General features: G+C 32.9%; 1 protein-coding gene across 1 annotated transcript; it reads left to right on the plus strand.

Moving 5' to 3' along the window:
• The first annotated feature begins 3,827 nt into the window (after window positions 1-3,827).
• LOC140438417 (uncharacterized) lies at window positions 3,828-27,689 on the plus strand. Its single transcript, XM_072528099.1, has 4 exons — window positions 3,828-4,534; window positions 13,153-13,358; window positions 18,535-18,834; window positions 27,487-27,689. Exons 1-4 carry the CDS (start codon window positions 3,976-3,978, stop codon window positions 27,625-27,627), a joined length of 1,206 nt encoding a protein of 401 aa, XP_072384200.1. The 5' UTR covers window positions 3,828-3,975; the 3' UTR covers window positions 27,628-27,689.

Raw genomic sequence — 27,689 nt, forward strand, 5'->3', positions numbered from 1 at the left:
TTCCATTATTCAGGTCCTTATTTCGTTGCATAGGTCGTCGTCGAGATTTCCGTCCGGCATTTTTGACTTTCGATTTCGTAACTATAGGGTTTTACCGGGTTGGGTAGTTAACCCAACGCCAAACCCCCTTTTCAGAGGGCCATTTCACCCACTCTCGTCAGTTCCCGACCCAACTTTCCACCCGGGTTGGATACCAGATCTCCAGCTGGGTTCCTCGGTTAACAGGGGACACCAGCGTGAAGGTGAGAGTCGGATTTGAGTAGAAGAGGCTAGTTGGAGTAAACGTGAATCAACTCCATGTATTCGCATTCTACCCCTTTATCCCCCCTCTATCCCATAAGAAATGTATACCACCTTGTCAAACGCCTCAAAAAATATGGGTCTGCAAGTAAATGAAAATAAAACTAAGATAATGGCATCAACACCCAACAATAGAGCCAGAAACATCGGCCACCAATTCACGGTTGATAATTCTACCTTTGAAGTGGTGGACAAAATTACATACTTAGGCTCCCTGATCACCAAGGAGAACGTCATGACAGAAGAAATCAAGCGAAGAATAATCCTAGCAAACAAATGCTATTTTGGACTGAGTAGACATATGAAAAACAGAAACTTAAGCCAAAAAAACAAAAATAACCATATACAAAACACTCATACAACCAGTGTTGACATATGGGTCGGAGACATGGACCATTTCCAAGGCAGATGAAAATCTCCTGCTTATATTTGAACGAAGGATCCTGAGAAGAATATTTGGTGGCATCTGTGAAAATGGTGTTTGGAGAAGGAGGTACAACTACGAGATATATCACAGATATAAACATTTATTTGGTGGTAAAGACGTAGTATCCTTTATAAAAATAGGAAGACTAAGATGGGCAGGACATCTGGCAAGATCACAGCAGAACAGCCCTCCTAGAAGAATCCTTATGTCACATTCTGTGGGAAGTAGAAATAGGGGTAGACCAAAACTCAGATGGAGGGATGGTGTAGATAAGGATGGTAGACAAATAGGCGCAGCAAACTGGCAACAGTTGGCAATCGATAGAACTGACTGGCGTAATAGACTTGGGAAGGCCGAGGCTCTTTTATAGGGCTGTAGCACCAATGATGATGATTATGATTATATTTATTGACAAAACTCAATATCCCAAAAAGCCCAATGTTCAAGTTTTGAAAATTAGGCTCTAAAAATAAAAATTCCACAGCGTCCGATCCATGGAAGTGACACATTTTATTGATCTCTTAATAATCGAAAAAAATGGCAAGAATCGTGTAACGTTTATTTATTTAACAGCTTTATTGAAGACTCTAATCAATACAGGTCGTCAAATTTACGTCTATATTTTTTGATTTTAGTTAAAATATTGATTTCTCGCGCGAAACTGACATTTAAAATCACCGATCGCTTCAAACGTTGTTTCTGTTTTCTTCTGAAGAATCTTTCATTCTATATTTTTTGTTTAAAGTTTTTACATTAAAAATTAAGACACACAAGGTGATTGAATCAAACGAAAAAGTATAAAAAGTAGCTTTGAAGTAAACAGGAAATAAATAATAGGTAATTTTCGAATTCTACTTGTAAATTGCAGGTCTAGTCAAGGGAAAGTGGTAAACTGGCTGTAAGAAAAGTGACCAGAATTTTATTTATAAAAAAACTATTTTATTTTTAATACATTATTAAAATAATAAATAAATTAAGCTTAAATTACACAACAAATCATTTAAGACGAGATATGCGATATTAGTTGTTCTAGATACGGAAATATCAAAATTGGTAAGTACTTATCATGAAATTTTGATTAACATCAATTTCTCCGTGAGACATTTTTTAGGACGTCGAATTAACTTTGCACGTGCGCTACTCGAAAAATGGCAAACATCCGTAATAATTTTTACCTTATCCTTTTATTCTTAAATATATTAATTACTTTTTCAGTATTTACTAGGAAATTAATAGAGTATAATAAACCAGCATTTCTGTATCTAACTGAGTTAAAGAAAGCATTTTAAAGAGTAAGAATCAAAAGATATCAAAAAGTTTTACCAAAACAACAAAATTTAAATCAGAATGGACGGACAACTTACAGGACATACAGAAATAGGTAGTGGAATAAGATGGACTAATTAAGCACTATGCTCTTTAATTTAATCTTAAACTTGAACTTGAATGAGTTGATGTGTCCGCGTACTTTACTTTTAATTTCGTCGTCAAGTCTGTGGTGGTTTCCATGTTTCCCCTTTTATCACTTGGGGCGATCCCTGTTTTCTTCAGACTACTGACTAAATATTCAATTTTCTTCTTAGTTGTATCATGAATCGACATAAAAGCTTTCTTACATACGGTAACCTCTGTCGCCTGAGACTCTATCATAGCGAGCACCCTATACTCGTAGACAGCGTCATAATGGCGTGCATCTTCATTCTTCGACGGTCTTTGAACTGGCAAAACTGAGATCAAAACACTCAAATAGCTATTTTTTACATCATGAGATTTAAGAATATTGAAGTTTTGCTGTATAGTTTGTCGAGCTTGTTCTGGTATTTGCTCGAAACACTTCCTTTTACACTCACATGATATTCTTCGTTCATGACTCGCGAGTTTTATTTTTTAAAACGTCTGCCATCCGTCTGTGTGACTTTCTTTTCTTAGTTTTTGGCTCTACACACACTCCCATACTATCAATACTAGTTTCGTTACTCATTTTAATTCTTACGAACACTATTTTAGCTAAACAACACAGACATCAAAAACGTATAATCTCTCTTCAGAGAACGCATAAGAGTAAAGTATGACGCAACAATGAACAGTTGTTACTAAAAGTATGGCGAATTTCTCAAAAGGTCAGGTAATGGGCACGTTCTTTGGCTGAACAGACATAAACAGCCTCTTCTATCGCTTTTTAGCCTGCAATGTGCCCCTTATTTACTAGTTTCTATCGCAGTCAGCCCCTTTTATTCCTGTACGGGATTATAATTTCATGAAATATAAGCGAAATGATCCCCGCTTATCAACTTTTAAAAGCACTGGATGATTCGCCATAGAATTTGAAACAACTTAGCATAATAAGGTGTAAAACTCAAAGAATGTCGATGAGCCTCTTTTATTCCTGTACCGTTCATATGCCTCAGAAAAAAGACCCGATACAACCACAACGCAAAGGCTACTGGAAACGGCAGAGATGAGAGTACTGAGAAGAATTACAGGAAATACGCGGAGAGATCGAAAGAGAAGTGAAGACATTAGAAGAAAATGTATCGTACAGTTTATAAACGAATGGACACTAAATAGAAAAATAGAATGGAATAGAACGTCGAAATAGCAAGAGATAAAAGCTGGAGTGACCTTCCATAGAGGTAATAATCGGCTAATAAACAAGCAGAATTGCTTAGAAAGAGGAAGAAGAAGAAGAAGAAGAAGAGGAAGAAGAAGAAGAAGAAGACGAAGAAGAGGTAAGCGCATATACTCCCTGAATTGTAGCGTGATTATTTACAAACTGACAATAAGCTATATCCTACAGACTAACTTACTCAAATACTGTTATTTTCATCCGTGGTATTATAAAAACCGTAGCCCTTTACTCTTAAATAAAATTGATATTTTTTGACAAACCTCGTATATGGCTTAAAGAATTGATGTTAAATTAATATATTGATATATAATTATTAATATTATTATATCCCAGGTATGATTTAGTTTCTGTTTAATAATAAAAAGTAGCCAAATAATTTTTATTTGTGAATACTCTATCTCCATAGTGTTAGTTTTCTCGCGTCAAAAATTATCCGTATAGGACGTATAGCAGTTCAAGGTGATACGCATTGCACAATTTGACAAAATAATATACAATATAGTGCTGGCTTCGGATCGTTAGATAGAATATTATTATCTCGTATTTAATCAAAATAATATTAGTATATATGAGAGCGGATACTTTGAGTTTAATAGTAAGATTTTGTTACCGGTAAAAAATGATACCAAAAAGTATACGTGATTTGTTAGAAGAGTGTTTGCACGAAAAAATAGAAAATTTTGAAATACACGAACATGAAGGCAACGAAAAAGGTGAGGGTCATTTAGGTGAAATCGCATTCTTGTCCTTTAAAAACAAAAATACTAGCAAAGATCATCACTTAGTGGTTAAACAATGTCTAACAGGCGGTAAAGAAACTACTAAATTTATGTCCATGTGTTTCAACAACGAAATATATTTTTATACAAAAGTGATGCCAGCTTTACAAGAGTTTCAGAAGTCTTATCCTAAAGTCGAAATCTTTAACGATATTCCAAAATGTCTGGCAACCTGCTTAAAAAAAGGAGAAGAAAAATTGGTAATGGAAAATTTAAAGATTAAAGGCTACAAAGTCCATCCTAAGAAAATACCCCTAAACAGTAAGATGTACGAAACAATTTTCAAAAAGTATGGAAAGTTTCATGGAATTTCCTACGCTTTTAAACATTACCATCCTCAAAAGTTTAGCGAATTGGGCGCAGAGTATCATCAGAATATGAAAAGGCTTGTTGATCAAGGTATGTAATTTTTTTATTTACTGATTTGTCATTGTTCACTTCTCAAACAATTATTAAATCACTCGACACTAACTTCACTTGCGGTTAATGGTCTTAAAAATTTCGTGAACTTAACTCATTCATTTGGTGACGTCCGATATTACTGACAACAGTTAACATTTAAGTGTACTTGCATCTCGAGAACTTGAGTTTGCGTTGACACCCCTCACAATTTAGATTTACATCATTTGCTTTTGCGCATGTGCGGTTTTAAATTGAGTTATGAGTCAAGTAAAGTTGACAAACAGAATAAATTTGCAATTTTTTCTGTTTAAAAATGCGATTAATAATTTTTAAATACTTACCTGTCTACATATAAATTGTCCGACCAGTAACTAGCAGATAAATTTAAGTGACCACAAAAATTGAACTTGGAGAACAAACACTCTCCATTGGTTTTGGAATATTTATGAATATTTTAAAAATGATCGATCATTTTTGTGTCATGATGGTGAATGTTTAAGCGTTCAAGCATCTCTAATTATATATTTATATATATATATATATATATATATATATATATATATATATATATATATATATATATATATATATATATATATATATATATATATATATATATATATATATATATATATATGTTCGGATAAGTTTCCGCGGTCAGATAAATGAAAATTGCTGAGTTCTCGGGAAGAACCGCGTTGAGAATTTAAAACTCGACGTTTCGGCACCCATTTTGGAGCCATTATCAAGAGGGATACGGTTCGGTTCGAGTTCGGGGTCTCAATCTGCCTACTCCCCTCACTCGAGACTTACCAGTATCGTGTTCTATATTGCAAGAACTGTCTCTCGGCACTGAGGTCTCAGTAGAGGAGTAGGCAGATTGAGACCTCAGTGCCGAGAGACAGTTCTTGCAATATAGAACACGATACTGGTACGTCTCGAGTGAGGGGAGTAGGCAGATTGAGACCCCGAACTCGAACCGAACCGTATCCCTCTTGATAATGGCTCCAAAATGGGTGCCGAAACGTCGAGTTTTAAATTCTCAACGCGGTTCTTCCCGAGAACTCAGCAATTTTCATATATATATATATATATATATATATATATATATATATATATATATATATATATATATATATATTTTTCACTGCTTGGTTTTTTAACGACAAGTTGTCAACCAAATTTATGACATTCTTTGAATATACCGCCTTAATACATAGAGGTTGGTAGCTTGCCTTGCTGTTTATGTCATTGTGACTTCAAGGCCACTTCTACTCACGTTGTTGTGCGTGGGTGTCAAACCTTTAAATTCATTTACCAACGAGCCTCAGTAAGCTAAAGACTGGTAACTTCATTTTTTTCTTTATTACTATTAATCTTTAATAACTTATAATGTTACCTAAAGTTAAAATTAAAATATAATTTTTAAATAAATTTGTTGGAAGTGCAATCTAATGATCTTTCTAGTTCTTTACACTTTAAAATAAACCTTAATGTTTTTTACTAAGTTTTTATAAAATTTTTTTTATATATACATGTATTTTTATCACATGTTCTTTTGCTGTGCTAAATTTGTCAAATTGCAAACTTTACCTAGTTTCAATTTTATTGTTATATACAACGTTAACTCTGAATGTCCAGCTGTGTAAGCTTTTTCATATTTTTAACATCACTGACTGCTACATGTCTTTGTAAGGTAACACACTTTGGTTATAACTTCTCTATGGATGTTTGGTTTCATATTGTTCTTTTTAGATGAACTAATGATGCTTTCTGAGCAGAAAGCGAAACGTCTTCAATAAATAGATGAAGTAGCCATCGTCTTTGTCTTTTATTTCTCCACTTTGACCGAAAAACCCACCACTCTTCGAGTGTACCTTAGTTTATATATATATATATATATATATATATATATATATATATATATATATATATATATATATATATATATATATATATATATCGGTTTCAAAACGTCTTGCGTCGTTGTCCGATGCCTAATTTCCACGAATTTCTATCATTCCATTGTTCTTCGGTCAAGTCTCGGGAGCTCATTGCCTTTGTTATTCCCTCCTTCCATGTTCTTTTTGGTCTTCCTCGTTTCTTACGATTTGGTGGTATCCATTTCATGGCGATTTTTGGTAGTCTTGTTTCTGGCATTCTTTGAACATGGCCATACCATATAAGTTGTTTCCTTTCTATGTCTGTTGCCAGTGATCCATCTACCCCATCCGATTTCTTATTTCATCGTTTCTAATTCTGTCTGCTCTAGATATTCGAAGTGATCGTCTAAATACATCCATTTCTGTTGCTTCGAGTTTTCTTTTATTGCTTTCTGTTAGTCTCCATGTCTCTGTACCATAGGTTAAGCTGGTTTTTATGAGAGATTCATATATATTGTATTTTCGTCTTTTACCAATTTCTGAGCTCCAAAGAACTCCGTTAAGGCATCCAATTGTTCTACGGGCCTGGGTTATTCGTTTTCTAATTTCCCTATTGTCTGTGCCTGTGGTGTCGAAATCAATTCCTAGGTAGGTATATTCAGTGCAGAATGCAATTTCGGTTGTGTCCATCTGAATGTTGGATAGTTCTGCGCCTATTGGGAGATATTTTGTTTTTTGTGTATTGAGTTCTAAACCCCACTTCTTGTATTCTTCCTGTAGTTTTCTGGCCATATATGTCAGGTCTTCTTTATCGTTGGCTATAAGGACTTGATCGTCTGCAAACTGTAGGGTATATAGGCAAGTTTCTCCCAGGTCAATACCCATTCCTCTGCACTTTCTTTTCCACTGATACAGTGCTTTCGCCACGTAGATTTTAAACAATGTGGGGGATATGCAACACCCCTGCCGGAGTCCTTTGTTTACAGGAAATTTTTTTGAAAGTCTATTTCCAATTTTTATTCCCGACGTTGATCCTTCATACAGCTGTTTAAGGGCGTTAATTACTGTGTGGTTAATGTTTGTTTCCTGCAAAACTTTCCATAGCTTTTTAGCGGGTACAATATCATAGGCCTTCTGAAGGTCTATAAACATAAGGTGGGTTTCTTGATTGGTACTTGATCTTTTTTTTATTATTTGTTTCAAAACAAACACATTATCGGTGCAGCTCCTTCCCGCTCTAAAGCCAGATTGTTCCTCTTCTTCTTGTTCCTTATATTCTTGTTCGATAATGTCTCGAAGTATCCTTCCATATAGGCGACTTAAGGTACTGGTTACTGATATACCTCGATAGTTTGAGCAGTCCAGTTTACTTCCTTTCTTATGTATAGATGATATGAAGGATACTTTCCACTCATGCGGGACTGGTGCACCGTTTAGATATTGGTTTATACACCAGGTTAATCGTTCAAACAGTTTGTTAGTACCGCATTTGATTAGTTCTGCTGAAATTCCCTCCGGACCTGCAGCTCAACCATTTTTTAGTAGTTGTATCGTTTTTATGACAGTCCTCTCATCGATGTTTATCATTTCTCCCTGTATGTGTATTTCAGTTGGAGACATTTCTCTATATTCCTCTCTGTTTTCTGTTAATAGATTTTCGTAATGTCGGATCCAGTTCTCTGTTGTTATTAATTGTATGTTTGTTTCTCTTTTTTCATTTGATTTAACTTTTGTCAGGAATTTCCACGTCTCTGAGCATTTTCTACCTCCCATATATGTGTCTATCTCTTTGCATTTTTTGTCCCACATTTCTCGTTTAGCTGTGTTTACTAGTTGTCGTGTTCTTTTTTTAATATCTTTGTATTCTTCTCTATCCAACTCCTGTTTTGTATTTAGCCATTTGTGGTATGCTTTTTTCTTTCGAAGTACTAGTTCTTCAATTTCTTGATTCCACCAAAGTTTTTTACTAGCGGAATTAGTTTTTAGTCCAATGGCCTCCTCTGCTGCTTCTTTGATGCTACTCGTTATGTTTTCGTAAATTTGTTCTACTGACTAGTCTTCTATATTATGTAGCAACTTTTCGTCTAATCTGTGCTGGTATAGGTTTCTTGTGCTTTCGTTGATAAGGCTGTTTAAGTTATATCGTTTGTTCGTTATCACTTCTGTTTGTTGAGGTTCCTCATTAACGTTATTGTCCTTGTTAGATTTAAAAGGAAATACCATTTTTGTCCTAACTATATAGTGGTCGGAACCACACGTCGGTCCTCTAAGTACTCTTACTAATTTTATCTCTAATTTTATCTCTAATTTTATCCAAAATAATATTAAATGGTATTTTTTGGTTAGATCTGTGTCCCACAAATATGACCAAACTTGGCAATACAACTCTGTACAAAAATTAATTAATATTATAAACCTAAAAAACAAAAAAATATTTACCACTTATTTTTATTACTAAATTTATAGATGAAGGGCAAAATGCATTAATATTCTTACTGCCTTGGCCTTGAAGCTTTAAGTGCTTCTAAGCTTTTTTTTGACCACCTGGTTTATACATCCCAGGTCGACTACATTTATATATTTTATAACAACATGATGCTTGGTGGACTTTGTTTCTCCATTTTTGAAATTTTCCTACTGATGCAAGAGTGTATTCTTCTGTGTCTAACGGAGATGTAATGATCAAACTTCTAACGAAAATAAAATTTCAGATCCTTCTTTCAAAGGTGGGACTAATGAAGATGCGAAAAATCTTTTTAATAGGGAAAAGTTTTGAAATTTAGTGTTAATAAGGTTTTTTTCATTGTATTAAATTTATGTCATAGTTACATTAGTGTCACATAGTAATTTTAATAAAATCGTCACTATTTAAAGTTTACATTTGCCTATTATATCTTTAATAAATCCATAATTCACAAAAATTTACATCCATTACTTTATCACTACGTTTCGTAAAAAGAAATTTAACATAGATAATCCGTAAGATTCCAGTCTTCATGTTATCGGTTATTTCAAATTGGCTCTATTAACTAGTCACCTAATGACGTCATGCTCAGAACCGAACGAATTTGAAACACTTAGGTTTCATATGTTTAAGTTATACTATCATGCCCGAGACGCAAGTTTTAATCCATCCCACTCTTTGTGGTTTTATGAAGCAAATAACGCTTGGTTGGTTATAAAATTCCTCTAGCTACCTGTTTGTTCGTCGTAGTCGTCGCACCCAACCTTCCACCGTGGTTTTTCTTTCATATATAGCTCTGACCATTTTCCATTTCCATCTTTCCAATTTCTCCGTATTTGCTTTTTCCATTATCCAGACTTTATACTATATCATTGTATGTATAAATATATATGTCATTGTGGGCTTATTACTGTTTTATATATCCTTAAATTTGTTTTTGTCGATCTGGCATTCAACCTTCTATTCTGACGTTTCTCTTCTAAAATAACCCCCAGATAAGTAAAATAGACTAATTTCTCGAAATTATATTTCCTTGATTCATTAGACATGAAAGTAAATTGTCCCTCTCTTTTTGTGCTGTATTTCCGAGTATCATGTACTTTGACTTTTCCTGGTTTATTTCTAGGTCAAAATATTTTGCCCATTTTTTTAATGTTTGTATAACATTTTGTAATTATTTTCTTGGTTTTGTTAGAATAATAAGATCATCAGCGAAAGTCAGACATTGATGTTCATTGTTGTAGATGGTTCCAGTCGTTTTAACTCAGCTATTTCTGATTATTATTGTTTTTAATACCAAATGTCGATCGGATAGCCAAGCGGGCTGGGCGGCTGGCTTCTCCTTCGCTTCACTGCGAGAGATGTCAGTTCAATCCCCAGCTCGGTGTACAGAAAACAAAAAGGCTAACGCAGCAGTTTAAAATTCTAAAATGAATCTGCGGCTTAGTCTAGAATATGCTAGTATCTGATCGGCCTATGGTGGAGCAGTACGGCAAGAGATAAGGGCTTGCGGCTTGGTGATACTCCTCCATAGATCCCTACCGGAAGGGCGTGTGCCGCCTAAATACCGGGTATATATATATATATAATACCAAATTAAAAAGCACCGTGTCTTAGACCTTGTCTCCTAATGTCCTTGTCTAAGACCTCTATTCACTTCAAACTCATCCAATGATAATCCTCTCCATACTGCCTGGTTTCGTGTGCTATTTAGAGTCATTATTACTAACCTAACCAGTTTTGCAGGTATCCACAAGGAGCTCAGTGCTTTATACATTTAATTTCTTCTCATGCTATTATACGCTTATTTAAAATCTATGAAGAATGCCTGAATGCTACCTTATATTCGTAGCAGATAGTCTGGATATCTTTTAGTATAAAAATCTGATCTGTGAGTGATCTATTAACTCGAAAATCAGCCTGTTACTCACCCCCTTTATTACTATATTTACAAATGGTAATGGTACAAAAACTAATATGTACATAGAAATCTTTTTATTTGTATACAGGGTGTTTCAAAAAGGTACGTCATTAATTAAATCACGCATTTCCGGGACAAAAATAAATTGATTGAATTTAACTTACCTTAGTACAAAAGTTTGCACAAAAAAAGTTACAGCCCTTTGAAGTTACAAAATAAAAATTTTTTTTTTGCATTATCTCCTAAACTACTTGACATTTTGTAATAAAAATGGACACGTTACTTTTTTGTTCTGAAAACATTTTTCATATAAAAGAAACAACAAAATCTAAGCGCACAGAAAAATTTTAAGGTTGGTGTGAACCCCTTAATCCCTCCAAACTTTTGAGTACGTTTAAATCAAATGAATTTTGTGGCATCATTAGTTTAACACATTATTTTTAAAACTTTTTTGCCACTTATCACTTTTTCGAAAAACTATTTGTTTCCTAGTTGGCCATAAAATTACAATTAGTTTCGACGAATATAATAACTACAAACAGTTTCATCAATAATAGTAAATAATTTGAAGCTATTATTTATTGTGTGAATAAGATTAATATTAAAAATTTTGATGTTATAATGGCCTACATATTTCACGAAATGGCAGATATGCATTTAACTTTGAGTAAGTTGAATCAGATTAAATTATGATTTTAATAAACTATCGGGAATGTCGTAGATGAATGTCAAGGAAATAGTGCAGCAGCCGCAAGGCGTTATGCAGTAAAATACCCCAATCGAAATACACCCGATAGACGATTATTTCTGACCATGGATCGTCGTTTACGGGAAACGGGTACATTCCAACCGCAAGTTGCTGGCCATAGTGGTCGTCCAGTAATGGATGCAACTGATGAAGACATTTTAGAAATCATTGAAGAAGTCCCTAGAACAAGTATAAGGGTAATAGCTGCTCAGCTAAATGTTCCGCAAGTAAGGGTTTGGAGGCGTTTAAAGGATCAGCTGCTTAAACCCTATCACTTAACAACGGTTCAAGAGTTATTGGTTGAAGATTATCCTAAAAGGATTGGATTTTGCGATTGGTTGTTAATGGAAAACACTCGAAATGTTAATTTTATTAGAAATATTTTGTTTACCGACGAGGCTACCTTCAGTAGAAATGGATTAACAAACCATCACCTAAGGACTTTCAAAGTTAATGTTTGGGCAGGAATTGTGGATAACAATCTAATAGGCCCAGTATTTCTTCCCAACAATTCAAATGGTGATAATTATTTGCAGTTCTTGCCAAACGATTTACAAGAGTATTTGGAAGAAGTGAATATTGCAATAAGGAAAAATATGTGGTTTCTACAAGATGCCGCTCTACCGCATTATAGTAATGAAGTCCGGGAATACCTTTGCAGGCAGTATCCTCATCGGTGGATTGGAAGGGGTCGTGACGCACCTATTTCTTGGCCACCCAGAAGTCCAGGTCTTAACCCCATGGACTTCTGCTTTTGGGGGTTTATGAAAGAGAAAGTGTATTCTGTAACAATAGAGGACGAACAACAATTGAAGGTTAGAATAATAATTGAAGCAGCAAATCAATTTCGTCAGAAAAATATGATTTTTAAGCGCATTCGGTTTTCCTTATTAAAACGATACCGAATATGTATTGGAGAAAATGGGGGTCATTTTAAACATTTATTGTAATATCATCTTTATAGAGGTTACAGACATTTTTTGTACTTGAAAATTCATTTAAACCATTTATTTAGATGCACGTAATTTTTTAAAGGTTAATGAAAAGGGTCGTAACTCAATAAAAACTGTTTTTTGAAAAAAGTGATGAGGCAAAAATTTTTTAAAAATAATGTGTTAAACTAACGATACCACAAAATTCATTTGTTTTAAACGTACTCGCAAATTTGGGGGTATTTAGGGCTGCACACCCCCTTAACATGTTTCTGTGCTCTTAGATTTTGTTGTTTCTTCTGTATGAAAAATGCTTTGAGAAAAAGAAAGTAACGTGTCCATTTTTATTACAAAGTATCAAGTAGTTTAGGAGGTAATTTAAAAAAACTATTTTTATTTTTTAAATTCAAAGGGCTGTCACTATTTTTGTGTACACTTTTGTACCAAGGTAAGTTGAATTCAATCAATTTATTTTTGTCCCCGGAATGCGTGATTTATGACATACCTTTTTGAAAAACACTGTATAGACACATATAAACGATTTTACAATTTTTAAATTATAAATAATAAACCTTTGATTTAATGTTTTAATTTACGCAGTTTTATTTTGTGAATAAACTGCACGTGAATAGATGTTTGGTTACGAATAATATTACTATTTTTGTAGGTTTGATGAAATCAGTAATTAGCGGTTGTTGCAATAAGGTAAAAGAATTTTTAGAAGAGGAAAATGAAATTAAAATTATCGAGAGTTTTAAAAAATATTGTGATAACGGTGTTCAAATGTATCTTGATGCACTTGCATACAAAAGTCCGTATTCAGTTTTTATCCACGGTGACTGTTGGAGTAATAATATGATGTTCAAATACAATGTAAGTATATTATTTAGTAGACAGAATGATCAGCTTTTGCGACAAAGTCCGTTAAATAAGTTACAAAAAACAGAGATAGCAATAAGATTCATGTTTTAAAATTAATTACAAGTATATAAGATCTTACTATTAACTTATTAACCCTTATTCGGGCAACACATTTTACTTACGTAACCGGGCAACTTGGGTCCGTTGGGCCCACCACTCTTCTTGAATGCACTATTACTTCATATTTACCATATATTTCTAATATTCCTTTTTGATTTTTTATTAAAGCTAAATTTAAATTGTCTAGATTAAAAAAAAATGGTGCTACTATAGTACCTATGCGGTCTATCTCGAGGGTGAAATCTACCCGAAGGATTTGCACAAAATAATGAAATGCGAGAACTTTTGTAGAAAAAATATTTATTCACTAGTAATAAACATTTGGAGCCAAATAAGGACTTAATTAATAAATAAATAAAAACTTTTGTGAATCTACCAGGCCATTTTATTTGAAAAAAGGGGTCGATGTTTGCGCATACCCTGGAAAAAGATTACGGTGTTGTTGCCTTTCATTATTGTATGAAAACCCTTCTGAGAAAAGATTATGGTAATTAGCAGCGCATGTATAAAGTACCGATAAAAACAATCTTTACAAAATGAATAAAATGCATAAGTCGGAAGAATGTTATTATTTTACGTCTACAAATTAATATTTTGTCATATCAATTTACTATTTTAGTTGGGACCAAGCCACAAGATTAGCTTATTGTTAAATAGAATAGCAAATCAATATGACAAATTAAATTATTATTAACCCAGATATTACTGAAACTTTTATTGTTAACATTTTGAATTAATTTCGAATTTTCATGGAAATTATAGCATATGGAACCAAAAAACACAATCATATATTTTTTTATGTCGATACCTGTCAAGTTTTGACATGTTCTTTTAAAAGGACGGTAGTAATATACGGTACCAGATATCATATATATTTTATTAGTATCAATTTACAAAGAATGAAAGGATTTAAAACAAAATTTTGGATGTAAAGGTATTTTGCACTTTTCACACAAAAACTGGACTTTTTTGTGACAATATCCACATCGCGATTGCTTTTCTTGATAAAGAACCAAGTGGATAATACCGTCATATCTTGAATTGGCTACCGAATTCGAATTCCGCTTAGAAGGTCCGCGTTTTGTTTCTTTTTTAAAAGTTTCCAAAATATTAGTTGCAATAGATCTTCTAAATTCAAGTTGATCCAGTTTACCGTCTTGAGTTTTGTGAATCTGCCACGCATTTTGAATAGCCATATCAACGCAATGAGCAAAAAGTGGAAAATACCATTTCTTTCCTCTTATGGACACTCGATATAAACTGATGTTCTGGTCACTGCAATCAACGCCACCCATGAAGTTATTGTATATTCTAACAATATTTGGTTGAGGAACTTGAATATGTTTTTTCTCTGCTTGTGAAAATCTCTTTACAGAGAAGCAAGTCATTACTGGTACAAAATTGGAAGCAATAGAAACGATATTATTACCATGCCAGCGGCAAACCACTATTCCTGTATTTTTATCAAGACGATACTCGTATTTACCACGTTCAGTTTTTTTCATAATAGATGAACAGGGTAAAGGGTATTTCATGGTGCGATTTTCCCTTACAGTGCCTGTACCAAATATGCCTCTTTGTTTTAGCTCATGCAGTAAATGAATAGAAGTAAAATAATTATCAAAAATAAGATGGAATCGCCTTTGAGGCCATACTTCATTCAATCTCTCTGCATAGGATAGAACTACTGATGCACCCAATCCAAGGACTTTATATTGTTCAGGTATTGTAGTGGAATTACCTTGGTAAGGAGAAAACCAAACTATGTATCCCAGACGAAGGGCACATTTTGTACCCCCAACGGATTGGTTTTCCCCTGATGAATTGTTTTGTTTGATGGCGACCAAAATACGGAACCATTGCCTCATCTATGCTGTGATGTTGTTCTAAAGGGGAAAATTGTATAATTTTTTTGTTTATTACGTCTAACAGGGGTCGCATCTTGGCAAATCTATCAAATTTATCTAATGACAAGTTATTGCAAACATGCAAAACTTTCATTATGTGGGAAAATCTATCCCTAGATATAGCAGCTACCACCATTGCGTTGTGCGAATCGTCACGATTTTCCCAGTACATGTACCTTTTCGGCACAACCACATAACCACCCAATACAAGAACGCCTATAAAACATCGAATCTCATTTTGAGTAATGTCGTTCAAAAGATTTCTTTGTCCTGCGTAGATGTTAGTGTATTCGGTAACCAAATTGATGACTTCATCATCAAAAAACAAATTGAAAATTTCCATCGGCGACTGAGTCATTTTCGGTCCAAATTGAGTTTTCCAGTAAGTACAATCAGGGTGTTGATACAAGTCTCCTTGAATCCAGTGTGCAGATATTCTCTTCTCTAATTGATGGGGCAGCTTTTCCTTGGAAAGAAACAAAGCCAATGGTATATTGTCATCATCCGAATCTTCTTCTGGTAGGCTGGAATTCACAGAATCTTGTGGTAATTCAGTCGCGTTGTCAAAAACAAGTTCTACATCGTTTCTCAACTCACTACCCGGTAAATTATTTATTGTAGTTAGTTCTTCATCGCCGGAGTCGCAATCGGTGACATCATCATTGGCATTTTCTGGGGGAAATATGATCAAACCATCTGGAGGGACTGGGATTTCATCAGAATCAAGCTCTTCTAATAGCTCATGCAATTTGAGAGGCCTCCTGAAACAATACGCACGTTGGTAGTACTAATTACTACCGTCCTTTTAAAAGAACAAAATGAAATCCCAAGCGGCGAGCCTTTGAAACAACGTGACAACTATTCGAGCCAAGAATATACGTACATAAGTCCCTATTATACAATAATCCACATGCCAATGTCGTGAAATAACAGTTTTTTAATTCTAGACTTACCTCCAATTATAAGCATCCATTTTGTAGTCCAAAACCTGGCAATTTACACAGATAACCTCAAAATTACAGCATGTGCGCGCACTAAAATCGTTAAAACTTGTCGAATGCTGGCTCTTGAAAACATTCCATCTAGAGCCATCTATCAGTTGGTAGCTGTACTAACCTAAATTACGCATAATTTACACTGCCTTTTAAAAGGACGGTAGTAATATCTGGGTTAAGTATTAGGTTAAAAAAACAATAAAAATAAAAAAAACCGTAGATTAGTGATTTATTTTCTTTCATTGCCATACTTAACACACTTTTTTAATTATAAAGTAATCATTACACAAATTTCTATTTATTTCAAAAATTTGTCTTTGTTTTCAGTCCTTTTTTGTTGGGCAAATGTGACACCTTTTCCTTGTTAACTGGAGGTTTTTCTAGTTTTTGCTTTTTATTGTGTGGTTCAACTTCCTGTAAGCATTTTTCAATACACATTTTTGTTTCCCATTGTAGTGACCTTGATTTTCTTCTCAAAATTTGAGACAACACTAGTTGTTCTGCTGATGTTGTAAGAAACAGTCTTCGCTTTTCATTTTTATTTTATTTCAATTTTGGATGTAAATTTGTTTAAGTAATAAATGTTGCTTTTTGAGGCTTTTGCACATATATTTATAAACCATTTGGTCTAGCGTATCGACACCACATTTTGTACTACTATAATAGAGTATCATATCTGTTATTTTGTCAACATCATCTGCACAGTAAGCATTGTGAAGCATGGTAGACAGAACTAGGACACTTCTTTGTTTTTTCGGAACGTTAGTAACAAGAGATGCTTTTGGAGTGAATTTGAAAATTAAAGATTTCTCTAAACGGTTCTTGTTTGGTAGAAATTCCCGAGGAACAAATTTCTTATTTTTTTTTCACTGTGTCCACAAGAGTTAGTGAATTTGCCAATAATTCATGTACAGGAGCAAGATCAGTGAACTAGTTATCAAAAATCGCATTCCTCTTGGAATTATAATAGGACTCAACGAGTTGCTTTACAACTTAAGATGCAAGACCTTTGGCTACTGAAGTTTCCGTCTTTTGCTGTATACGGTATTCCAAAAATACCCCTAAAGGGTAATATGTTTCCGAGTCACAGACCCACCATATTTTTATGCCATACTTATTCCATAGCAGCATATACTGCTTGAAAGGACACCTACTTCTATACAGAACAAGTTGCTCAACTATCGTTATGTTTTTTCCTGGTAAATAGTATTTCTGAAAGTTTTGGTTGACTTGATTCCACACATCGCGTATTGCTGCTAATTTGTCGTTCCTTCTTCGCTCAGACCTTGGGTCTTTATAATCAAATTGGTAGCTTGTATCGTCAAATACCGTGGTAGCTTTTAATATAGTAGGTCCGTAAAACTTACTTCAAAGTATGTCTACATTATGGATGTTGGCACTCAGGTGCCCTGTAGTTAATAGTAGCACAATAAAGGCACATAGCTCTGTAGAGTCGCAATATTTCCAGTTCTCTATCCGCAGGACTTTTTCGGCTTTTTTATTTGTACACTTCACTATTTCGTTTACAATTTTTTCGTCTGCGAGGAAAAAAAATGAACCAACAGGATCATCTACACTTTGACCAGGGACTAACATTACTTTATGCACTTTTTTCTCTGTACTTGGTGATATATTCAGTGACAAAGATATTGGTAGTAAATTTCTTAATGTACAGTAGTAAACGCATATTCTTGGCTGATATGCGGTAACCTTTGGTAGTCCAGGGTTTGTGCTGTTTTGACTTAATTCTAATTAAAGGAAATGCCTTATTGAAAATACAGACAATCTTATCTAAAAAATCACAGAAATTATTGTCACATTGTCAGGCTCGTTAACATCAAGCCAGTGCTCGGTAACCGCAACTATCGGGGGAAATCCTAATTCTTGTAGAAACAAAAATAATTTATCTATTTTATCTTATAGAACGAATTTTAATCAGAACCATAACGAAGAAATTATGGCTATCAGAAAAATGTGCAGAAATAGAAAGATTACAAAAACAACATAATAACATAATTATTTTTATTTATAATTTATTTTCTACTATTCTATTTTACATTATCTGTTTATCTGATCAGTTAGTAGTGGTGCATTACATAACAGACCTATTAGTTAATAAGCTTATTCTAACATTTAAAACAAACTAATACAGATTTATTTTTTTAGAAATCGGGAGATATAGAAGATCTTAAATTATTTGACTTCCAACTGACTGCGGTAGGTTCACCTGTTTTGGATCTATCATATTGTTTCTACTCAGGAGCTGACGAAGACAGCATATCTAATTTAGATAATTTCCTTGACATATATTATAGAAGCCTTAGTGAGACATTAAAGGAGTATGGATGTAATGCAGAAACAGTTCTGCCATTTACAGAATTAAAAAAAGAATGGAAGCAACAAATCGCATATGGTATGTTTATGGGGTTAATGATATGGAGTAGTAAATTCTTGGATCCAAGTGAAGTAAGTTCTTTTGCAGGTTTTTATATTATGAAAATTGCTATAATGTTCTTCTCAATCTTTAAGCAGTCGCATAGATTTTTATGACCTGCATAGTTGCACCGGTCCAAGTGACCGCTATCTACTGAACATTGTTTTTGGAAAAAATATGATACCTTTTCATTAGTGGACAATAACTTGAGCTTTTAGGATTAATAATACACACATATAGTGCAATAAACATATAGTAATTTTAATTTAAATCAGGTAAACTAAAACTGGTATTATTCCTAATTAATTAATTACTTAATTAATCTCATATTTCTCTAATCCCTCTCAAATTCCTGGTAATTTGTTTTGTAGAGAGAAAAATGTTTATAATATTATGTGTTCTGTTTTTATAATCTTAGAGACTGATGAGCGCTTTATCCGGTGTGTTACCTCATTCTTTTTAATGCAGGATAATCTATTTGCCTTTTAGATTATCGTCTTCATTGGTATCAAAAATGTCTTATCCAAATTTACTTCCTTCCAGATCTACATCCTCACGGTCCGATTCTTTGGCATCGGACTGGTCATAGGCAGCTTCGTCACTATCTGTATCTCGAAGCTACTAGACTTTATAAAAAAGGTCAGGCTAGGGAATGTTATCTATAGATAGACCACTAGAGGACCACAATAGATCTGAAAAAGTCGCAGTGGAATAGGCCGAAAGGCCACCTCTCTTAATCCAATCTGATATCACCTCTTTCATAAATCTTTTTAACCTCTGCTGTTTTTCTTGATAAATTATAAATGAATATCTATATTAATAAAAATGAATCGCCAAAAAATGTTTGTACCGGAATGACTTCAGAATTAAATTACAGTGGTGTTAAAAAGTCCTGCATCACCTTACCAAATACATGAAAATAGAAGATAGAAGTTTAAACACAGCAAAAATTTTGATTAATAAAAAAAAATGTAGTTTGGAAATTTTTTTATTCAATATTACAAAAATTAGGCTGTTTACATCAAGACGATATTGTACATCACATTGAAGTAATTTAAACTAATTTTAATACTTAATTGGCCAGCCCTTGTTTTTAATAACTAGTTCACATCTTTTGGGCATGAAATTTATTAATTTTTGCAGTTCTTCCTTGGAAATACAGTGATGCCAAGCGTGGATTAGAGATTCGATTAATTTCGTTTTATTTGTGGGTTTGCTTTTGGAAATGATGTTTAATATCGTTTGTCACAAATTCTCGATGGGATTGAGGTCCAGGGATTGCGCTGGCCAGTCCATCCTACCAATTTTATTACTCTTAATCCAACCTTTAACCGATTTTGCTCTATGGCAAGGAGCATTATCATCCTGAAAAATAAATTTTTCTTCGCCAAACAGGTCTTTTTCACTACGCAGCATCTTATTCTGTAGTACCTCGATGAATTTGGTAGCATTCATCATTCCAGAGACAACGTGTAGGCGACCAACTCCTTGAGCGGACATGCAACCCCATATCATAACAGAGGTTGGATGTTTAATTGTGGGAATAACACATTTTGGAGAAGTGGATTCATTACTAAACAGCACACTCTGCCACTGCTCTGCTGTCCAGATTGATGTTCCTTGGCCCATTTCAAACGGTGCTTTTCTGAAGTGGTTCTTCCGTGCCTTACATCCTTTAAACCTAAGCAGTCATTTTCTTACAGTGGAAGTGCACACACAACACATGTGTAGATTCAGGCCACAGCTTCGTCAATTGGATGGAATTAAGGCTTCTGTCTGCCAGACTTGTTCTCCTTAACGCAGCGTCATCCCGAACAGAAGTTTTCTTTAGTCGGCCACTACGCGGTCTGACGTCGATATTTAATTGTCCAGCATACTTCTTAATGACTCTAATTACTGTAGATTGATTACAGTTTACTGCGGATGCGACTAGATTTGTCGTTTTTATGGTGAAAAACAATTTCAAAACGCTTATCGTCCGATAATTTAGTTTGTTTGGTCTGGGATGACATTTTGACATTTTTATCAAAAATCAAAGAGCGAATAAATGTGTTAGGGTAACTACAGTGTTTATATAGTCAAAATATGTGGGAAATTTGTCACTAAGATTCAATTTAAGAATACTGTAACGACTTAATAATCACCTCATAATTTTCTCGGATTATGGGAAATTCCTTCAATCAGATTACTTTAATCTTTTCTGTAAAATTTTGAGCTAGTAATTAAAAAAACATTGGTAAGTATACCGAAAATGCCAATTACAAGCATAAACTTAAAATGAATTAGCGAAAATATACAAAAAACTTGTGTTAAACCTCAAAAACTATAAGGCGCTTAGGTGATGCAGGACTTTTTAACACCACCGTAGATCATTCTTTTTGTTGCTGTGTTTGTTATTATCAGAAGAATGTTAGTGTAAAAGATATTTTTCAAAAAATTGTAAGAAAGACTTTAGAAACAATTTTTCCCTCATTTTAAATCGCAATATTTCTAATAGATGGTGCCATACTATGACTAACAAGGGAAGATAAAATTAACAAAATCAATGTCAGTATTGATAAACACTGACATTTCTCTTATACACGCCGCAGCCCGAGCGCCGTCCTGTCATAAGCGCTTCATTGACGACTAAAAAAATGTTTTAAAATGAAATAGACCAAAAATACGTGTTGGAAAATGATTGAACAAGGTTTGAAATTGAGTTTACGTTCTGCGTGAATTCAAAAATAATGTTTTCTACTTGTGTTTTTGAGCCTTAAAGATCGTAATTTTTCGTTTTTCTCAGATTTAAATTATTTGTAATTCTACAACGATTAAGTTTACCAAAAACTGCAATAAACTTATGTTGTTCAAGAAAAATTTGATTGTTACAATTTGTTTAAAAAAAATTCAAACAACTTTTCGCCTGGGCGACCCTTTGAACCTTGTTTTGGGTATCTCATGAAAGTGATTATGCAACAAACTCTCATGGGAATGTTTTTTCGAATAAACCCAAGCTATTTGCCTTGCCTAATATATTCTTGCGGTCAAAAAGATTATTAAAAAATTAGTGTCGAATTAATTACCAGCCAATTAATATATTTTTCATTTAAAGCAATTTTTTGTCCCACATGAATTTTTGGTATTAAAGAAATATTTACTTTAATGTGATGTAACGTACTTTAAAAGGTACTTAAAATCAATCACCGGTTAAGTGTACTCATAAATTATTTAGTAGACATTTTACCACAATAAAATAAAATTATCAATCATTCAATATTTAACTTAACTTTTAAAATATACGTTTTATACTTATAATATTTATCTAGATATCAAAAATTACAACGATTATAACTAATTGAAAAATACTTATATGTTTTTGTACACACTGTACACACTTCATTTTGTCAAATGAATGAATGGAAAATAATAGTATTTTTGAAGTGTGTAAAATATTTAATTCCTAGCTTTTGGCATAAAAAGCATTCTTCCACTAGTGAAAAATACAATATTTTTTCCTTAAACATTCAAAAACTTCTGGTGTGCGGCTTTAACTTCATCCAGATTGTCGGTTGCTTATAATACTGATACATACCCGTATCATGAACAAATTGTTTAATGCAAATGTTTGATAAATTTTTCATGAATATTTTTTTAATTTTTAAAGAATTTTATTGTATTTTTCACCCGTTGGATCCGTCTCTGGCTTTGTAGCTGAAAGCGCTCAGCTTGGAATTAAATATTTTAGTCACTTCAAAAATACTTTTTGCCTCCATTCATTCATTTAATAAATTATAAATAAAACTGTTTGAGTGTTTAAGCCTTGGTTTGATAAAAAACGATATGTACCGAATTTAAAAATTAGTAAATTAAAGTATCTTATGTCGTATAATGGCATGGAAAAAATAAATACCGATTTTTGAAATTAAAATACTATATTAAATAAATTAAAAAAGAATGAATAGCACAGACTATTACAAAAATATGTCAAAATATATTCTTCTAATTTTATGACCGTTGTCGATCCTTGGCTATCATGTGGGTCAACTAATGATAAAGTCATCTATCGTGACTGTATTGACAGCAGCTCTAAGTAATGATGTAGTCGATTTTCCGTTACCATTGTCTTAGATTTTTCAGTCATAATGTTTTTCTTGTATCACGACCACGTTTACCTTGGATCTTTCTGTGAATGATCAGATGTAAAAGTATATTTTTCAGGGTGTCTAATAATGTGACCTAATTATTGCAGCTTGAGTATCTTTATTAAATTAAGCAGTTGTGTTGTTTGGTCCAGTCGTCTAAGGCCTTCCTCATTTTTAGGACCGAAACCAGCTTATTCTTAGTAGTCTTCTAGATCTGTGTTAAAAACGAGTTTATATTTGCCAAAGTATAAAACATACAAGTTCAAAATAATGTTATTTAGAGTTATTAATTTCCAAATATTACATTATCGTCCACAGAGCTCTCTTGGTCCCACGATTAAAGACTAGTCTTTCGTTTATACTACGACTTGACTAAAAAATAAAAATTTTAAAATAGCTTGATAAAACCGGGTATCCGATTCTAAAACGTGCACAACTACCCGGTTTTCTATGATACCAAATAAGGTAGCAAGATGTACTGCCAAAATTTAAGGTTATGACACTGACTTAATGGTTGATATGGTGGAAAATGGCGTCCATATACTCGGTATAAGGACGCAAGTGCTGAAAATGAATCTCCCGTAGCTAAATATATTAAATTTACTAGCAGCTTAAATTTTTGTGAGATGGCTTGTCACATTACAATATCTTGTTTTTTTTTGAATAATTTGGAATATTCAACATTCTTTAATCATTTTTATATCCTAAACCTTTAGCGAGGTTAGTGATGCTCCCTAGAAGGTGAAACTTCTTGTTCATATTTACACGACTTGCCGAGCCTTGTAAATATTGCTGTATTAGCAAATCTAGTATTTATACACATTCACTCACAACGACATTCGACGTCATTTTATAACTTAAATGTTCGATCAATTTCTATTAAAATGTTTGAAATAAAACGTTTCCTTAAGGCGCGTTCTCATGAGTCAAGTATAGTTGATCAACAAAAGTTGAATGAAAAATCTAGTGAGAACTTAGTTGATCAAGAAAAGTTTGACCCAGTCAAGCTTTTATCGTTTAAGAGATGAATGACCATGAACTGTTTTCAAGTTGGAGCATGTCTTGAAGTGTGTGAACTGGACAATTAACGTTTTTCTTCACACTACAGACAAAAATGTAGATAGAATTCACAAGTAGCGCTCTAGCGAGTCTCATAGACAGAATAGACTCTTATATAACTAACTTTGGCTAAAAAAATTTAAACTTTAATAATTAATATTTATTGTTTCCATAAAATTTGAAACGGTATTTTTGGCGATTCGGTATGCGGAGCAAGCATTGCAAATTATTAAACAGTAGTTAAATATCTTGTAACTTGCAGCTTTAATTTTGGCGATGTTGCTGGTCGCAACACTGTATCTTCTTTTATGGCATCCTGCACTTTTGACAGCAGCTCGTTGAAGTTTTCTCCCAATCTATTAATTTTTAGAATCCAATCTTTCACCCAAAAACAACTTTTGACTTTTGACTTTGTTTATAATATTAACAATTCTAGTTAGGTAACCGTTTTTTTTTAACAAAACTTTAACAATTTTTACACATTCACGTATAGTGACGTTTGACGCCATAATAATTTATTCAGGTTGTTTTTAACTTTTCTTCATTAACTAAAATTGGTTAACTAAACATAACTCGTGAGAATGCGCCTTTCTTCCACTTTTGTCGATCAACTAAAACGGTTCAACTAAACTTAACTTATGAAAACGTGTCTTTAGGACGCCTTCTACGAAAACTCTAATGACAACCTATCTTTTAAGAGAATTGATCAACTTTTTAGTTGACCCAGTCAAACTTTTGTCGTTTAAGTGACGAATCATCACAAATTGTTTTACAGTTAAGGATTGTCCTTAAACTTGCAAATTAGGAAATCAATATTTGTTGACTCTGAAAGTTGTTGTGCTATACGTGCGTGTTTTGATTGTTATAAAAATCCAGCAGAAACCGGAACAGAAAATGTATTTCCTACACCATCGTCTACATCTGTAAGTACTGGAAATGATAAAACTGAGAAAGAACCGATAGATTTAGGAAATACAAAACTGCAAATCCGCCTAGTACAAAGCAATCCGAAACAAAAAATATCTTTCATGCTCGTCAGAATCGCAAACTAAAAACGGCAGAAAATGATTATATTTCAAATATAACCGCAGCAATTTGTAAATTTAATGAGAGCTTACTGTCTCAGTGAAAAATGACCTTTCGTGCGACTTTAGTTCATATTATTATCAACACTTCTTTAAAAAAAAACTGCAACAATGTGTCCACATTTACGCACAACGGCGTTAGACGCCATTTTTAGATTGACTCATTTATTCAATTTTAATTGAAATATGTGAACATTAATTATTAATTCAAGTTCTTTTCGACTTTTGTTGATCCACTAAAATTTGTCCAACTAAATTTAACTCGTTAGAACGCGTCTTAAAAAGATTTGAATGTGTTGATTACCACGATTCATTGTTTTACGAAAAATACTTTTTTATTTGTTAGAAAGGTTTTGGTTTTTATTTTGTGCTGATTGATTCGAAAATCAAATAAATTTTTTTCAGTATTTATTTTAAGAATTATATAAAGGGATAATATTCACCACACTTAAGAGGAAATAAAATACAGATATTGTTAAAAATACCTATGTACGTGACCAATGTTATAATATTATTATATTATAAATTATTATATTTATAAAAAACTGCATTTTTTTAGAATTTGATAACTCTTGTTAATCATGATACTTAGACAAAAAACATTAGTCATAATTGTATTGTTGGTTGCCTAATAGTGTTCGACTCGACTACGTAATTTTATACATATTATTTATTATTTGCCAACACTTGATATGTCAAATAGAACAAGTTTTCAGTAGAGCGAAATTAAAAATTTATAACATAATGGCAATTTATTTTTATTTTTTACTCGCTAAAATTTTCTTAGATTTGTTAAAATTTTCTTATATTTCTATATAAATAAACAAAATGCTGCTTAAACTGATAGTGTACATTATATTTGGAAACTCTATTGTGAAAACGGATTTTACTAACATAATATCATGTTTTGGCAAATATCTTAGATGCCATATATAGACATACCTTGTCAAAGTGAAGTAGGTATATAAAATACGTGAATATCATAATTACAAAATAAAAAATAAAGAAATTTATACTGAAATCAAAACTTTGATATTTAATAACGATGGTTAGTTTTAATCAATTTATAAATAATTTAAAATTCACCAATTTATGGAATTATTAAATTTAAACTGCAGTATAAAATCTCTTTGAAATGAGTAATAACAATTAGAAACATTATTTTTATTCACTGTTAACAATCTACATAAAAAAGTAGTGTTTATCATTTAAAAATAAAACTTTAAATTCCATCATTTATATTCTCACTACTCTTAAGTTCGTGGTAAAATGGATGGTACACTGGATCAAGGTATTTTAACAGGAAAAGCAAGTCTTTCTTTTTTTGATGTTTTATGGTTTTAGGTCCATTATAAACAGGTTCTAATGCAGGATCCATCTGCTGTCCTCAGCATTTAATATTAAGCTTATAACGTCAAGGTCCTTATGTGAATATTTAATGTCTATAACACCCAAGTTTTACTAAAACGTAGAACTTGTATATCATGCCTTTTCATATTTTTATTATCCACAACTTTAACACGCTTATATTTAAAGACAGAAAGCTACTTGATCTGATCCACGGTCTGAGAACCCCTCATGCTACATGAAACATGAAGTGGTATTTTCAGTGCAATTTCTAATGGTGAGGTTATATGTCCAGAGACATTTTTTATAGTAGACATTTGTGCTTAAATTGGGTGTTGGTAGGTTCTGTTACAAGTCAAATACTAAAACAACTAATTTACCGATACTATTTCTAGAGAACTCTATTTTTGCTTTTCTTTTCATTATAGGCAATCTTTGCCAGCTGAAGGTGTTTTTATTTTTCCCTTTATTCACGGCTGCACGTATGTCTTCACTATTAGAGGATTTTTTCTTGTTTTGTAGATAATTACAAGTCCTACATGATTCAATACTAGGATTTTTAAATTTATATCCCTTATAAAACTTATAAATATATTATATTTATAAATTTTTTAATCTCAGCATAAAACCTTCCAATTTTTGTAGTTGGATGGATCCCAATAGAATTTATTGCATTCGCTTTTTAAGAGCGTTAGGAAATGTATGGAACTAAAGTGATAATGCCGAAATAAAAATGCCATTATTGAGCATGGTAAATGCACTTTCCAAAGTACATTTAGACGTGATTAAAAATAATAAATTCGTAATTCGGAAATAAATAAGTTCAATATTACTACATACGATTTTGTGGGGTCGCTAAATACAAATATTTTGTCGGTTATGGTTTCCGAGGCACCTGGTACTCAGGACGGACCTCGTCTTCTAGATTTTTGTGCAAATTGGATACAAAATCAGTGCAAACTCGTTACTCAGGGGGTTTTTGGTGTCACTAAATTTAAAATTAATAACTGTGTAGATTTGTTTAGAATAGTATTTGTGAAACCAAATTCAAATATGATAATATTTTTAGACTCCAGGAATGCCTGAACTATTAGACGGAGACGATCAAAGCGGAAATATCAGCGAAGTAATGGAGAATACGGATTATACAGGATTTAAAAAAGCTAGTTTATTGGTAATGAGACATTTGTATAACAATAATTTCTTGTAACTAATGCATAATGTATCTTTAAGAAATTGTCTATTCTACTTTAATAAATTAATTTTGTCAAT

This window comes from Diabrotica undecimpunctata, chromosome 4 (assembly GCF_040954645.1).
Source record: "Diabrotica undecimpunctata isolate CICGRU chromosome 4, icDiaUnde3, whole genome shotgun sequence".
NCBI classification, from domain to species: domain Eukaryota; kingdom Metazoa; phylum Arthropoda; class Insecta; order Coleoptera; family Chrysomelidae; genus Diabrotica; species Diabrotica undecimpunctata.